Source organism: Stenella coeruleoalba (assembly GCF_951394435.1).
Source record: "Stenella coeruleoalba genome assembly, chromosome: 5".
NCBI lineage: Eukaryota > Metazoa > Chordata > Mammalia > Artiodactyla > Delphinidae > Stenella > Stenella coeruleoalba.
Genome location: NC_137150.1, coordinates 31,912,630 through 31,930,081, shown reverse-complemented (window position 1 = coordinate 31,930,081; position 17,452 = coordinate 31,912,630). Strand labels below are relative to the sequence as shown.

General features: G+C 50.0%; 1 protein-coding gene across 2 annotated transcripts in view; it reads left to right on the top strand.

The window, feature by feature from the left end:
• The window catches only part of EPHB1 (EPH receptor B1), a gene marked incomplete at its 3' end in the record, with an annotated part of 426,489 nt that overhangs the window by 148,111 nt on the left and 260,926 nt on the right, over positions 1 to 17,452 (top strand). For both annotated transcript variants that reach the window (XM_079922007.1, XM_079922006.1), the window contains exon 3: positions 11,120 to 11,801. In XM_079922007.1, coding sequence (XP_079778133.1) covers positions 11,120 to 11,801 — 682 coding nt within the window. The remainder of the gene's footprint in view (positions 1 to 11,119; positions 11,802 to 17,452) is intronic.

The following is a 17,452-nucleotide window of genomic DNA, read 5'->3' as shown; positions in this document are numbered from 1 at the left end:
TGAGGACATCTTCAGAAATGGGCTTATTCTGGGAGCAGAGTTTTGAAAGGGACAATGGACCCGAAGTGGTGCCTAGTCGGGGGTGGTGCCGAGTGGGGGGTGATACCTAGTGGGGGATCCTATTGGGGGTATGGCCTAGAGGAGGGTGGTACCTAGTGGGGGGTGATGCCTAGTGGGGGGTGACCAGTGATCGTGTCATTCAGAGAATGTTGGTGGACCTGGGAACCTCAGCCCAGAAGCAGTCTGAAGCAAAGTCCAGAAGGCAGAAGCACGAGATCAAAGTCCTCCCCAGGCTTCCCAGGACCAAGCTCCAGCAGCCACAGTCCCTCAAAGTGGATCACACACAGTGACCACATTCCCAGAGTTGGGGAGGGGACAGGATGGAGGGGAGTGTGTCCCCTTCCCAGGTCAGATTTGATTTTCCTGCACCCTGAGAATGGGAATGATGCCAGGAGCTCCTCCAGGAAGGCCAGTCTCTTCCTCCCCCGTGGCTTGCTGCCTTGTCTCCAGGACAGCTCCAGCTTGCTATGGCCAGCCTGCCCACACTCAGTCAAAACTCTCTGCACTCATGGAATGAGGAGCCCATCTCCCTGGCCTGTAACCCAGCGTGCTGGCCTTGGCTACGCGTGCTGAGCGGAAATCCCTCCAGGCTGAAGGAAAATGCCATCAGTCTCTCCCAGGGGTAACTGCTCTTCATCAATGGAGCCCAGGCCCGGCAGAGCAGTTCCAGGCCACTAGGGCCTGGGGCCCGCATCTCCCGCCCCTGCCTTGTTCGACAAGGCCTTGTTGGACAGCAGTGGGGACCGCATTCAACCGACAGCTTAAGATAATCACATGTGTGAGGCGCTGGGATAATGACAGCTGAATACCCTGCCACCGTTGCCATAGTGACCAGCCAAGCACTGGTTCCCTCCTTTTTTTTTCTTTCTTATTTTCTGGGCCTCCTTGTTATAGTGCTGGCTGGTGGGCGGGGGGGGGTGAGTTTGGGAAATGGGAAAGAGGAGGAAAGGGGGAGGGGAGACCCAAGAGGGGCAGCCCATTATATGCTCTTTAAATACCCCAGCTGGAGGTGTTTTAAATCTCAACAGAGACAGAGAGAAACAGTGTCTTAATCCCCAGCTCCCTGTGAATTATTTAAAAGGGATCTTGTCAGAAGGATGAATTTGTCACTGTTTCAGTGTCAACAGCAGCAGCAGCTGTCATAATGGCCGAGGACCCCACTCCAGGCAGGGCCTGGTACCAAATGCTGCTTCCTGCTGGAAGTTACAGCGGCCCCGGTGCTGTGGACAGGGAGCCCCCACCCGAGGCACAAGCCTTCAGTGTTTCTCCTGGCGTGCTGACAGAGACTGGGCTGTGAAATGTGTCAGGATGCCGAGATGCAAGCCATCTGGACCTCAGGCCGGCTGGCCTTGCCCTCTGTTAGTGCGGCTCCCATGACCCATAGCCATGGCGTCTCTGTGTAGCGAGGGGCGCTCCCTGCCTGGGAGTGGGCTGACCCACTCACTCACAAATGCTTATACGGCATTTGATGGGTGGGCCTATACCCGAGGGAGGGCACACGGGCCCCACCTGGGCCACAGCCAGCACCCCCAACTACACACACACACACATGCACACCCAGGCATGCATGCACACATGTACATATGCATGCACACATATGCACCCGAGCATATGCCAGAGACGATGCCCAGGTGCAGACAACTAGACAGACAGGAGAGAGTCAGAGTTCATACACATCACGGAGGGAGAGCAAGACTTTCAAGGAAAAATGCCTGGTGCTGAGAGAGGTGCTCCGAGGGCTGACAGCCACGACTCGCAGGGGCCTCTTATTCAGGCTGAAGTATTTCGGGCGCATCACCACGTTTAATTCTCACAGCCATCTGGTGAGGTGGGTACCCTGAGTATCCCTGTGTTAGAGAAGGAAACCGAGGCTCAGGGAGGTTTAAAGACATGTCCATGGTCACGGGGCTGGGTCTGGCTGACTCCAGAGTCTGTGCACTGAACTCCTGAGCTAAAAGCCAGGGGTCACCATGACCTCTGGGGTTCAGGGTTAGGCAGGGTGACAGCAGTGCTTCTTCATCCCAACCCTTTGTTGCTCAGCACAAAAATCTCCTTCCGAGCAACCTGGGTATGTTATGCTTGGGGCCATTTCTCTCACTCCCACCTCGACACCGTATTTCTTGCATTTTTCCACCATCCAAGTTTCCAGAAGGATTTTGTGGAGATTTATAGAGACTGCCTTGGGAAATAATAAGTATGTTTTCCATACTCTAATTCTTTCCATATTCTAATTGCGTCTGCCACCCCTATCCCCTGCTCTTCTGCACCTTACGCACCCTTTGGAAAATGCATCGCTTTGTGCCCTTTCAAGGCTCTGGGCTCTCAGAAGCAGTGGCTGCCCCAAGCCAGGGGCCCAGCTCCTGGGCTTACCGCATAGGGCCATGGTAATGAACAGCGGCCAACGGGTCCTCCCAGCCCAGTCCATCAGGGAGGTAAATGAAGCATGTCGGGAGGTGAGCTGGGGCTCGCGGCCCTCGGGGGAGCCACTGACTACATGGCTGCCTTGCTTGGTTGGTGTACTAAATGGTAGATCCCTCTGGGCTTGTAGGAATTTATGCCCCACGGACCACATTTTACATTTTAATTAGCCCTCAAGCTTGTCTAATATCCAAACTCTTTCAGGCTTAGTTTACTGTCTACACTGGAGCTGTGTTCTTGGGATCCAGGTTGATTGGAGGTGGTGGCTCCAGCCCTGCCTGAGCCATCTGCTGTCCTGAAGAACCTCTGGCTTCCTGTGGGCTCTGTGAAGTCGCGTGTGGCTCAGGCCTCAGTGGGCTTCTCTTCCTGTTCAGAGAGCAGCCATCTCTTACTGGGAGCCTGAAAGCAGGTCTTTGGACTTCCCCTGATTGAGCAGTGCCATGGGAGTCAGGGTCCTAACAGGGTGTGGTGATGGCAACTGTTTGCAGAATAGCAGGTTCCTCCAAACAAAGGTTTGCGCCCAAATGCAAGCTGAATGGGAGCAAAGCCTGTGATGTGTGTCCAATTTTGTCTCCTTGTGGTCTGGTGGCTGACAGTGGCCCAGGGATTGCCTGGCTGAGGGAAGGGGGCCCATGCTGAAACCTGCCCAGAGGCAGCCCTGGAGATTCCGGGAGGCATGGGGAGAAGGCTGCTGGCTGTCCCTCTGGGTCCGTAAAGAGACCGAGTTCAGCCCTTTAGTCCCTGCATTTTCTGCTGACGGAAGGGTAGGATTATTTATCTAAAATGGAGGAGATGATTTCCACACCCTGATGCTCAGGTTAACATAACAGCGATGCTGCTGCGGATAGTAATGATAATAGTTGGTACTTAGTGAATGGTAGTTACTTGCAGGCTCAGTGCTAGGTGATTTCTTACCTAGGTGATGATCTTTGAGTCCTCGTGACACCCTGCAGGGTAAAGAGTGTTTTGCAGATGAGGAAACTGAAGCTCAGAAAGCTGTGTGTGGTTGCAGAGCTGTAACTGGCAAGGGTGGGGTCTGCCTGCGCCCGGCAACCTCTCCTGCCTCCCCTCCTCCCACTTTCCCCCTGCCCTATGCCACTTGACAGCCACCCCGGCACCCTGGCTTTCTCGGCAACATGCCGGCAACACTCTTGCTCCAGAGAAGTCTGTTCTTCTTCCCTGAGCCTGAGGTGCTGCTCCCACATGTGCCCTCCAGGCTGGGGGCCCCTGAGTGTCATTCCCATCTCTACCCAAAAGGAGACCTCTGATGATCCCACTGCCAGCTGTCACTCGCTAACCCCTTACCTGCTCCGCAGTAGTATTTAACACTGTTCAACTTTATGTTATTAATTTGTTTGCTTGTTCATCTACTGGTTTGTTCCCTTAGGTTATCAGGCCCATGGGAGCAGGGCTTTGTCTCTTAGTCACTGCTGTGTCACCAACACCTAAGACCACTACTTGGGGATGTAGTAGGTGCTCAATTCTTTATTTTAAAAATGAGTTAAATAAACTGGGTTGGAAACAAATCAGAATAGCCTCTTGTTAGACTAATAGAGGCCAAAATGCCAATTTTGATGATTTCTGTCCTCATCTTAAATAGCAGTGTCCACAGGAGCACCCCTTCCTGGACGGGCCCTGTAGAGGTGGCTTATTCTCGGCAATTGCTATGATGCAGCACCACAGCAGCCACTGGGCACTCTGGGGGGCGGGGCAGGGCCGGCCCAGGGAGGTGCAGCCGTCCAAGGAAGGGCCAGCGATCATAGATCTTTGCAGAACTCCATGCTTGGAACTGTCTTCAGAGGCATAAGTAGCATCAGCTCCCTCTTCTTAACTTCATTTTATAGTGGTTCTTCATTTTCGACCAAGAACTAGTGTTTCTTAGCTTGCTCATCCATCTGACTCATCAGATTGGGCTCCAGAGGACCTTTGCCTGTTTCTGAAATCCAAACCCACTCTTGGAGGATAAAGAATGTGTTAGTGTTTCTGAAGGTTGTTCTAGAAGGGCAGTGTCGATGGACCAGTGGGTAGAGTTCATGGCAGTGGTTTTGAAGGAGAACAGTGTGTTCTATACACACATATGCACACAATCAGCCAGACAGCAAATGCCAGCAGGCACTCGGGGGCTACTCCGGAGCAACAGACCTGCAGGTTCTGACTCCAACAAGCCAGTCTGAGAAACCGAGATCTTGGAGGAACCTACAGGGGTCTTTATCATACATCAAAGTCCTGATCTGAAAGCCTGAACAAGTACTTTCTAGTGGGTGTCATTGTTTTCTTCATTATGTTTATCTCAAGGACAGGTGGTCCATTGGCATCAATAATAATGCCCTTTCAGAGGTTGTTAATATTCTGCTGGTTGTGCAAGGCTGCTTTGCTTCTTCTTCTCCCAGGGACAAGTTAGCCTGGTGGCACCTGCTATAAGTCCCCAGGCAAGGACCAGGGGCTGAGGAACAGACCAGGAACTTGCTCATTCCCTCAATTTGTCAGTATGTATGGAGGGTTAGGCACTGGGTATATCAGGAGGTCCCTAACACAGTCCAGCCTTCCAGGGGACAAGTCCACATTGGGGAGGGTGGGTGGAGGTTGGATTTTTGAGACTGCAGCAGGACTGCAGAGAGCAAGGAGGTGAGTTCCAGGAGGTTACCAGGAGATATCCAGCAGGCAGCTGGATAAGCAAGTCTGGGCACTGGGAAGAGGTCGGTGATGTAGCGCATGGTGGTTGCGGCCTTGTGTGTGGCTGAGATCACCCAGGATAAAAGGTGAGAGGAGAAGGGAGTAAGGGTAGAGCCCCAAGAAACCTGTGGATTTCACTGGTCCCAGACATCGCTGAATAACAGCGTCATCATGTAATACCAGTGTTGCAAAGCTAACTGCACGGAATTATTTCGCTGTCGACAGAACTAATAACTTAGTCAGAACATAATTCCCTGTCCTCAAGGAGCTCACATCCTGTAGCGGAAACGAAAGCAATTAATGAATCGTGCAAAGCAGTGTATTATCAAATGCTAAATTGTGTGGAATAGCTCAACCATACTCTAAGCATTTGGGAAGATGGTAGCTGAGTATAAGCTGGGTAGGCCTCATGGGAGAAATAAGACTTGAGGCCCCTCAAAGGAAAGGCTGCCGAGAGAGCTAGGCTCTGCCACCCACCAGCTGCCTGACTCCGGGCCACTCTTGTGTCTCTGGGCCTCAGTATGCCCATTTGTCAACAGAAGGTCTCGGTCAACACGACCTAGAGTGGTTTCCAGCCAGGCTGTTATTCTCCGGTTCTGTGTCATGGAGGAGTTGAGATGGGATGAGGATGGGGTAGAAGAAAAGCTTCAGAACATTAGCAACATTATCAGGAGACAAAAATGGGCACCGTCTCTGAGTGATGGGAGAGGATGTGGCCCTAGCTTGAGCCCTGGCTGTCTCTTGCCTGGTCTGCTGTCATTACTCTTTGACCAAACAGCAAGCCAGGGCATGAATCCAGGCGTGAGGTAATGCTAGCCCTCGGGCATGGCCACGGAAAGCAAGAAAGAAGCCAGATAGGAAGAACTTTGTTCTGGAAGAAATGGCAAATTGTGGTGACAAATTGGGCATGAAGTTGCCAGGGGCATACTGTTTGTGGATAATAGAGACCAGGCCAGCATTGTTGGGTGTTGAGGTGTAGGCTGGACCAGAAAACAAAGAGTGTTTTTCAGAAAAAAGCTATGTTAGTTATTAGTTACATGTCATAAAATTTACTCATTTTAAGGGTACAATTCAGTGATTTTCAGTACATTTACAGAATTGTGTAATTATCACCACAATCCCATTTTAGAACATTTCCATCACCCCCAAAAAGATTTTTCATGCCCATTTGCAATCACTCTCCTTTCCCATCCACGGTCTCAGGGAAATACTAACACTTTTCTGTCTATAGATTTGCCTTTTCGGGACATTTCATGTAAATGGGACCCTGCAATATGCGGTCTTTTGTGTCTGGTTTCTTTCACTGGGCATCACGTTTTAGAGGTTGTTGCATGTACCAGTGCTTCCTTCTTTTTTTATTTCCAAATAGTACTCCATCGTATGGCTACATCACATCATTTCTGTCATGCCAATTAAAAATGTATGGAGCTGAATTGATCAATATGTTCATTTATGGCTCCTGAGTTTCATGTCATAATTACTGTGCTTACATTGTCTCCATAGTTTCTTTTAGTATTTTTATGGTTTCATTTTTAATGTTTAAATCTTTGATTCACTGAGAATTCTTTTCTGGAGTAAGGTGGGAAATATGGATGAAAATTATGTGTTCTTTTCCAGATGGCTACCCAGCTATTACAACGATTTTAAAAAATGATTCACCTTTTCCCCACTGATTTGAGTTGTGGCCAACCTTTTAAATGTTGAGAGAAACTATTGATTTGACATCTAAAAAATTCCGCCAGTTACACTGCCACCAATAGGCTTGGGAGTGGCCTTTTCTCTTCATTCTTACGGAGACTTGATATTTTATCTTTTTAATTTTGTGCCAATCTGATAAGCAAATTACTGTGTTTTGTTGTTTTACTGGGAGGAGATAATTATAGAAAGGAACACAGGAGGCAGTGTGTCAAATGCCTAGAAGTGGAGGCTGAGAAGCTGCCACTGAACGGAGACCTTTAGTAGGAAATTAGCTTTGGAGCAGGCGGTGAGAATGCGTCACAGAGACTGGAGCCAGCACAGGTCTTGGGTAGAAGAAATTGGGTCTGAATATCACTGGGGTCATATATCCATTACTGGTGAAACTCCCCCTTTTTAAGGATCTGGGAAGCGGTGTGCCCGGGGACACAGGGTACCTCAAAGCCTGGCTGAGGAGGCAGGCCTGATGCATGAAAGGGTGTTAAGGGAACACACTGCCCGTTGGGTCTGGTTAAAGCAGCCTCTCTCTGTCCCTCCGCCCCCACCCCCACCCTGCCCACCTCGGCTGATGAGAGCCTAGAGCTTCTGCTACACCAAGATATATTTTCAGTGTCCACTGGTCTGGTCTAACCCACCATCATCTCTCACCTGGACTAGGACAGTGATGTACATGTCCCGTCGTACACTCGTCCAACCCAGTCTCTACTTTGCATCAGAGAAATCTTTTAAAAACTCAGCTCTGATCACCTGATTTTCCTCCTTAAAACTCATCAATACCTTCTAGTTACCCTCAGGATGAAATTCGAAGTTCTCTACCAGACTCATCCTCTCCCCAGTCTTCTTCCTGCCACCTCCAGCTTTTTATGACTCTTCATTCCTCAATGGTGCCAGGACACTTTTCCCCACCACAGGGCCTTTGCACTTGCTCTTCCTGGGCCTCGATGCTCTGCCCCTTCTCTGCCCCTCTCTGCCCCCAGCAGATGCACACTTTTCCTGGCTAACTTCTATCCATCCATCCCTCTCAGCTTGGAGGGTCTTCTCTGCCAGACCTCTGTATATCAAGTACACCCCCCCTCACTTGCCATCCTGAAATTTTTCCTCACAGCAGTTAGCACAATTGTAATAATTTAGTTATTTTAATAACCATTTGTCTAATTTCTGTTTCTCTCACTAGATTATAAGCTTCATATTTCTGCATCCCCAGTGGCTAACAGAATGTCTGGCATAAAGTTGGCATTCAGTAATTATTTTTTCATTGATGGATGAATAAGGTAGAACTATAAAGCAATGACACTGATTCTAAGTATCATAAACAAATAATAATGTCTGTCCTCGCTGCTGGGAATGCTATTCTACCCTCATCTCGATTTCCCCAAACCTTCTCTTTCCAGGCCCCCAATCCTAATTGCCACTAACTTGGAGAGCATTTGTGCCTCCTCCACCCCCTCTGATTGCTATATTTCCAACCCCCGTACCACCCGCGGGCAGGAGAAGAATGAAAAAAGGAAAGAAAAAGACTCCGTCATGGCCTTTTCTGGAACAACGAGGAGTTATTTTCCCTTCTCTCAATTTCTCTCTACTCTTTCCCTTTGAATATACAGCTGTATTCCCCCTAATTTGCTTTGATCGCTCCCTTGGGAGTTGTCATGGAATCAATTAGACCCGTAGATTTTTATGACTCCAGGTCACCCAGTATGATTCCTCATTTTACAGATGAGAAAACTGAGGCTCAGAGAGGTTAATGTTTGAAACAGTTACTTCTGTTGGGTCTTAAAATACCAATCAGTGTCATTTTCTAAGACAAATGTTCTCAATATCCCAGCTCCACAGGAGCGTAAATCCTCATTCTGTCTGTTTAAGGGTGTACTGGTGGTGATAGTCTCAGTGCTAAGGTGAGCCCCCAAAGGTGGGCTTCCTGTCCTGCTCCCACACAGCAAAGCTGCATTAGTCTTGGGTGGGTCAAGGTCCCCATCCTAATTGGAGCCTCAAGCTTCACCTGTGCTTTGACAAAGGAGCCCCATGTTTGTGCTGAGACCTCATACAGCCCAATGAAATGATGGATCGTGAGTTTAAACAGTTGCAGAACAGCAAAAGAAAAATCCTTTCCTTCCCTCAGAAGTCATGTAGGGTCAACTGGGAAAATGTAATTTCAAAACAGCCATGGGAGAGAGGCCTGAAAATTTGAACTGAAACAACTGTCAGCAATGACTTCTCCCTAATGTATTTGCTTTCTGGTTCCAAAAAACCAGGCAAGCAGAACATAACTATAATGAACACGTTTAAATAGAACATAACACAATCTAAAGAAGGAATAAAAAGCAGTTCCTCAACATCTAGAGATTCAATAAGAAATGAAGCAAGATCTAGGTGCAGTTGGCTGTGTGCGAGGATTCCCAGAAGGAGCCCACCAGCTAGAGAGGGAATGGGGCCCCCTGAGAGTGTGGAAGGGGCCTGGGGAGAAGGAGTGGCCATGGGGGTCACTGTACAGGCCTGGGTGGGTGGGGCCCGCTCTCCACGTACCCATCTTTCCTCTGCACCATGCCTAGTCATCAGAAGCCCTGGTACAAGTTTAAAGGACAGCCTTGCTTTGCCCTCCTGCTCCTACAGATAATTAATTCTGTGCAAGAAGAAATTCTGGTATATTTCCCATGTACACTTGATTAGCTTTTAGCTCTTTTTTTTTTTTTTTGCTGTACGCGGACCTCTCACTGTTGTGGCCTCTCCCGTTGCGGAGCACAGGCTCCAGACGCGCAGGCCCAGCGTCCATGGCTCACGGTCCCAGCCGCTCCGCGGCACGCGGGATCTTCCCGGACCGGGGCACGAATCTGCATCCCCTGCATCGGCAGGCGGACTCTCAACCACTGCGCCACCAGGGAAGCCCAGCTTTTAGCTCTTTTAATAAAGAATTCTAATTTATATATTTCAAGTCCACACTGTGAATAATAAGCAATTAATACAATATTTAAAGAAATGGCAGTTGTTTGGGTTTTTTTTGTCACCACTGCTAAATAGTCAAGGACCTTGATCTATTTTCTCTTTTCACTTTAGAAGTTGAATTTCTGCTACCCCTTATTTACTTCTTTAGCAAACACATTGGAACCTCCTGGGAAGACCCCCAGTTCTAGAGGTCAGCGTCCTGAGAGCTCCTCAGTATGGGCAGCTGCTTCCTCTCCTGGCATAAGGAAGAAAGAATGACCCAGCGACTCTTCTTTGACCCCTGCCCCAGAGTGGCTCATTAAGGAAGCTGTGTCTTTATGGATCCCCTCCCCTTATTGCCTGTTACTGAAATAAGTTACTAGGTGAATTTCTTTGGCCATTCAAAGCACTTGTTTCTATTTCCTCTCTTTCCCATCTCCTTTATGGCCATGGGACCATGGATGAATTGCATGATGTCTTTTCACCTGTAAATTGAGGATGATAATCTAGTTGTATGGGGAACTGTTGAGACTATTGAGAGACATCACTTACTAAATGCATTTTTCCTCCTCTCCTTCCAATCTACAGGACTGCTAAAAGTGAGAGCTCTCTTTTCCAACATGAATCACAATAGTCTCTCCCTTATTAAGAAGCTTTCCTTATTCCCTAAGTAACCCCCTCCAACATTCTCTTCCATCACATCTTTGTTTGACGTGTGTGCAAATGATGCTTAATTTGCTTCATTAAGTATCTCTCTTAGTATCTCTACTCTTATCCACTTCAGTCTAACTTTTTCAGAGATTGATGTTATAAAACAAAAGTTTATGCGAATCTAAGTTTATTGAACAATTCTGAAAAGCTTTATACTCATATGCTTTTTGGAGATATAAAAGAGTTTCACCACAATAAAGAAATTAGGTTCAGAAATGAGAATTTCCCAGGTGGGGGTGTCATGTGGTCAGACCCGTAATACACAGAGTGACTGCTGAGAGCAGAGGCAGTGGCATTGAAGATGAAAGTGCCTACCATTGCATGGGGCTAAGAGCTGCAGGTGGTCCCTTGGATGTGATGAGTCATTGTCACAATGAGAGCTGTGGGTTAGATGAAGGGAGGCTTTCTAGGGTGAAGTCTGTTATATTTTGGGATGGGCTGCAGAAAAGTCTTCCGAAGTCTGCTTATAAGGAGACCTTTAAAAGCAAGTTCAAATTAGGTGCGTTCATTCCTCAAGTCAAGCAGCCAGACTGGTGAGCTCGTAAGGCCCCCTCCAGTGCCAGGCTTCTCCTCTGCTCTGCCTCTCCTTGTCTTCTTACTCTCTATTTTGTGTTTTTCATGTGTGTGCCTGGCCTGCTTGGTACAGTGGGAAGAAGTCAGTGGCTATGATGAAAACCTGAACACCATCCGAACCTACCAGGTGTGCAATGTCTTCGAGCCCAACCAGAACAACTGGCTGCTCACCACCTTCATCAACCGGCGGGGGGCCCATCGCATCTACACGGAGATGCGCTTCACTGTGAGGGACTGCAGCAGCCTCCCCAACGTTCCAGGCTCCTGCAAGGAGACCTTCAACTTGTACTACTACGAGACTGACTCTGTCATTGCCACCAAGAAGTCGGCCTTCTGGTCCGAAGCCCCTTACCTCAAAGTGGACACCATTGCTGCAGATGAGAGCTTCTCCCAGGTGGACTTTGGGGGAAGGTTGATGAAGGTCAACACAGAAGTCAGGAGCTTTGGGCCTCTTACGCGGAATGGTTTTTATCTTGCTTTCCAGGATTATGGAGCCTGTATGTCTCTCCTTTCTGTCCGTGTCTTCTTCAAAAAGTGTCCTAGCATTGTGCAAAATTTTGCAGTGTTCCCAGAGACCATGACTGGGGCGGAAAGCACATCTTTGGTGATTGCTCGGGGCATATGCATCCCCAATGCAGAGGAAGTGGACGTGCCCATCAAACTCTACTGCAACGGGGACGGGGAGTGGATGGTGCCCATCGGGCGCTGCACCTGTAAGCCTGGCTATGAGCCTGAGAACAGCGTGGCCTGCAAGGGTAAGCCCTGAGGCTCTTGAGGCCTCTACTTCCTGCCCTTCTGGGGCAGGGCCGAGTCAGCAAAGGTCCCTTCCTCCAGCTTGGGATCATAAAGGAACAGAAGAGCCTAATGGCTTCTTCTAAATTTCTGGGGGGAACCTCCATCTCCAGTGCTAGGCCTGATGATTTTCCAGTTGTGTTCAACTGGATATCCGTATTATGGTGGGGGGAAGAGATGGGGAGAATTCCAAACGGTGGATAATAACTTAACAACCACTCAGGTATATTTAGTTTTGGGGACACTGGCACTCATATTCTCCTTCTCTCTCTCTTTCTCCCTCTTTCAGACACACACACACACACAGAGACCCACACACCTGCATCCAGTCCAGCCCCGTGCTCTGAGGTGTGGACTATTTGGGTTGTCATAGACAAGTCACTCAAGGATAACTGAGAAATGACTGAAGTTGGAAAATATTTTTGTTCATTTCAGTCCAGCTCCCACAGCACTCAGCGTGGTACCGAACCCATGTAGCTCATTAACTCAAAACACCCTGGCTTGGCTGTCTTCCTCCAGGGTCTCAGTGCCAGGCCCTGGGGTAGGAATGGGGTCTAGCATTATTAGGTCCTGAAAGGAGGTGAAGCTGTTGGAATCGGGATGGGACAGTACTGTGTGTTCTACTACCTGTGCTTTGGGATGATACAGAGTGATGGTGACTGTGCAGATGGGGGCATCAGGGTACCCTGTGCTCACACTGACCCTCCTCAGTCCAGGAGAGCACGTGTGCAATACATGGCAATAAACGTGCTGAACTGGCTTGAGACTCGATCTTCTCTGGGAGTTAATAGAGGGGTCTAGAGGGTCCATGGCTCATCTGTTGCCTGAGTACATGGAAGCTGAACAGGAGGGAATCCAAAGTTGGGGAAGAGAAGACTGTTTTCCTTTATCTTTTGCTTGTGGCTTTCAAAGTTTCAGATTCTTTCAAGAGCAAGGCTTCCCATATGGACCTCAGAAACCACCTTGACCCTAACTCCTTACTAGGGTTGCCCCAGTCCTTTGGGGACAAGTTGGAGGTGGGGGGGGCGGGCTGTGGTTGCTCCTTTTCTCCATCATGAGCTTCATTCCAGCTGTCCCCCGTCATCATCCCCACCCTGCCTGAGCGTCAGAACATCCCTTGCGTGTCTCCTTCCCCACTTAGCTTGCTCACCAAACACCTGCAGGCAAAGCACCAGGCACAGGATTGCTGATGCCCACCTGCTCTGCGATCCTCTGGACTCAGCTAATTGCCTGGGCTGGGGCACTCACACAGCCTTTCTGAGGCCTGCTGAGAGCAGAGAACTGTGCCTTTGTGTCTTTATTGGGTTTCTTGGTTATGGTACCCGTGATGGATGATGTGGAAACTGGAGGGAGAGAGTGCCAGATCAAGTGATGAATCAACGCAGACAGGTTTAAAACCAACCCAGCCTGGTCCCACAGCGCTCCTCTTTGTCCCATTGTTTGGGGGTGGGAAGGAGGTGCCCTCTTGGGCATGTGTCAGGGTCTGAGTGGAGACCCAGGCCCCAGGCTGAGTTCTTAAAGGCGCAAGTGCGGCAGCTGCCAGGCATGCTTGCAATAGCACGGGTGATTTCTCCAGGCTTCAAAGGGTGGCCACACTGCACTTGCTGGCTGGGGCCCTCTTGTTTCCCATTATTTCCTGAGCAGAACGGCAGGAACCAGAGCAAGCATTGATTGGTTCTGATTTAATTGGGACTCTGGGAACAGGCTCTCATTTCTCTGGGCTAACTGGAAATTTTCTCTTTCGGGGGGTTCTTGTGTCCCTGTTGCTTGTCCGTCACCTCCTGTGGTTGTCCTGGGAGGGCCTATGGAGACAAATATGTAAATCCAAGTGGTTACTTTCCATCCTCCCTACTCAGCCCCACCCTCCTCCTGACTTTTGGTGGATGTTCCTGATCTAGAGCTGTCATGAACCTGACCTGACTTCACAAACTACTTGTTGCAAACTCACTAGAAGCTGGAGGAGATGGGGAGACCAGGACATCATCACTTTGCCATTTCAGAGGCACAGGCAGCCACATTTTGGTGACATTTCTAAGAGCAGAGAGTGACAAGCCAGGTGGCATCATGGGTCCTGCAGCCCAGCGGCCTGGCTGAGCTCAGTGCCCTAGAAAGGCAGAAAAGCACCTATCCTTCTGTCTCAAGAACTTTAAGCTGAATCTTCCAAATTCTTTGACCTTGGCTCTGCTAGTAACCCGGGCTTGATGGCTGAGCCTGACCTCCCTTCCCAGGGCTCATAGCAAGGGGCTGCCCGGGGAGGTGAAGGGGCCTGGGGCATAGATGGTGATCTTAGGAGGATTCTGCACCCTTTGGATAGGGATGGGCAGTGCATGGAAGGGTACTTGTAACTAGTCCTTGGGGTGTTTCTTCAAGAGAAGGTGCTCAATTCATTTTGGATGCTCATGCTGGGGGGGTGTCAGGTGGGCACTGTGGCCCTTCACAGCAGTTCTGGGGTGGCCTGCCTGGTACAGGCAATTCTCCTGAGGCAAGAAGCATGGAGATTGGTGGATGCAATAGAGACCTGTAGGTGAGAAAGTCTTGCGAGTCTCCATCAGCTGTCCCGGTAGGACTGGAGAATGAAGGCAAGCTGCTCTCTCAATACAGCCCTGAGAACTGATGCCTTGGATCCCGGCTGGGAGAAACCTGGATGGTTCTGTGATTCACGGTTATGTTGATCTGATTAACTTTCTCTTCCAGATATTTGAATCTGAGCCTCTGCATGTGTCGAATCTATGGGCTGACAGAAAGAATATCTTTTATATTGTTTTTCTAGCAGTTCAGACTTTCTTCACAGGCAAGAATCTTATTCTGACTTTTGCCTTTGCATCTGCTAAACCCTCTCCTGTCAAAGACATGGTGACCAATTTCTTGGTTTTGCAGAAGCATTTGGGGACCAATTAGGTAGCTCAACCAGCAAAGAGTGGTCCTGGCCTAGAGCTGTTCCTGTTGTGAGGAGGGAGGGTGCTGGAAGGAAGGGGTGGCAAGCAGAGGAAGCCGTGGGAGGAGCTTGCACATCAGGCTGTGCAGCGAGCGGCTCACACACTTTCTAGAGGTCCCCATGGCCCAAGGCCTGTTCCGGACTCATCCTTTCTGCACGCGTAGGTTGGATTGATCAGGCAGAATCACAGCAGCCTGTTGACCCCACCAGTGACTCTGACCCCATCATGCATTTATCTCTGTGAAATTGTTAATTACTAGGAAAATGACCTATATGCCCCACTTTCAAGTTTTATGCTCTTAGTTTAGCAGATTAATGAGAAATCATGGCTTTGTCTTTCCCCACCTGCATGCCTTCCCTGCTCAGGTTGATGGCTAAGTCCATTCTCTTTGTGAGTCCCTGTAGCCTAACTGTCCCTGGGCCAGGGAGGCCAAGAGCTGGTGCTTGGCAAGCTCCCTCTGTGCTGTGACGCCTAAAATGTTGCATCAGCTAAAGTTGGTCTCAGGGGTCAGCTAAGATCATTCCAGCTCTGGACGTTAGCAGGACCTTGGCAGCTCCTGAGGAAGAGCAGAGCTGTTCTCAGCTGTTCTCTGTCCCTCGTTTTGTGTCTCTTCTGCTCCTTAGCATCCATCAAAGGCCTGCCTTGGGCCCTACAACCTCATGGGCACTGTCTGTGCAGCCCTTCGCCCCCGCCCCCCGCCGCCCCGCTCCTCCCCCAGGTCTCTTCTTCCCTCCTTCCCTCCCTCCAAACGGGGACTGTTTTCCTTGGTAATTTTCCACCTACATGTAAATTCCTTCATGCCTGGAAACCCAAGGGACATTTTGAAGCTTTCAACAGTTTCGGCACCTTTGTCAACCTGAGCAGCCGAGATGAGCCAATCTATAAGCCTGGGGGAGTCGAGACAAAAAATCTGCAGGATTCGAAGGGGGAGAAAAATGTGTTTAATTTAGCTCCTCTTGGAAAAAAGAAGTTTCTGGGACCTATTTCCACCTCCCTTCATCCTGGATGTTGAAAGAGAAACTGGGGGCCTGACAGAGCGTGCGTGTTTGTGTGTGTGTGTGTGTATGGTGCTGTGCTGGTGGCTGCATTCAGGGGCACTGAGGAACCTTTTCTGCTCTGCTCTCTGGCCCATCAGCTGTTGGCTGGTGACTGAGAGGAAGGCCACAACCTAGACGCCTCCTCTCAAGCCCCAGGGAGACCTGCTCTGCGGAGGCCAGGGTCATTAACACCGCAGCCTGGTAAGATGAGCTTCATGATAGGATTGCCCAACGGGCTACTTCATTGAGAAACCTCTCGGGCCTCCACGGTGGCCCTGCCCAGCGCCCTCCAGAGAGGCCTCCTATGTAATTGGCTAGATGTAATGGACACCAGCATGAGCAACAGGAAACAGAGCTGGAAGGATGCCCCCTGCCTCACCGACTCCAGCACGCTGGGCAGGGGTGCATGGTCCCAGACTCTGGTGGTGGCAGGGGACAGCAAGGAGAACAGGGGAGAGGGGCAGCTCTGGGTTCCAAACCCCCTTGTGCTCTGCATCGCCCCTTCTGCCTTTGAAGGACAGGGGTAGAAGCACCCAATACAAACAATCATGATTCTTCCAGGTCAGTGCTAGTGTAAAGAGAATGTTCTGGGCATGATAGCTGTCCTGGGTAGAAGTCCATGACTTAGTAAATATTATCAAAGATGATGACGAAGGCACCATACGGTCATTATTGAGTCGGTGTGGGCAGTGGAGACATCATGGGGTGAGCAGTTGAGCTGGGGCTCTGGGCCCACCACTATTGCACCATGAAGAACCATTGAGCCTGAAACAGCCCAAGCGGGTGGGTGGCGGTGAGGGTGGGGGTGGGAGTGGGCAGGATATGGAGAGACCATCTATTCTGACTGCCTCATTTATCCATGGAGAGAGGGCGGCCATAGAGCATCTCTGGATACCAATCCAGGGAGCCCTGTTGGGTAATGTCAGAGCTGGGATCAGGACCCAGGTCTGGGAGGCCACCATCGGCCTCTGCTTCTGAGTCTGGTTTTTGTTGAAATTAACCGTCCTTGGACACACAACATCTGTTTTCAGGAATATCCACCCCCTCTCAGCTGTTTTCCCATGAACACTTTCTCTGTGTCTGTGTTGTCCCTTGTTTTATGTTGGGTCCAGGCGCTCCGTGGAGCTGTGCTCTACAGTCATACATTTCCGCACCACACAGCACAGGGCTCCACGTTGACTACCCCCATCTTCTTTTTAAGCTTTCTGGGAGCAGTACCATCCCTCCAGATGTTCTGACATGTTGACGTGCCTGTGAGCCATCCAGAGGGACATGGCATCTGGGCGGGGGTGGGGTGGGGGGGTGGTGACACCAAGCTCCCTGAAAAAGGTGAGGTCTAAGGCTTTGTGCTTTCAGAAGAGGACAGGGGGAATGGCAGGGCTGTGGGCTGGAGGCCTGATTGTGGCTCTGTAATCGGCATCAAGGAACAGCATGGGCCCCGAGAGCTGAACCCGGGCTCAGGCAGGGCTGGGGTCAGACTTACCCCCTTTGCTTCCTGTCCCCAACTCTCTCTCTGGAGCCGGACAGCCCCTGTATATGCAGAACCTGAGCACACCCATCTGCACAAACTTCCTTGCCTGGAGGGTGAATCACCACTTTTGAGTTTGAAGCATGGAGATGAAAACTCCCACTGGATCTGAG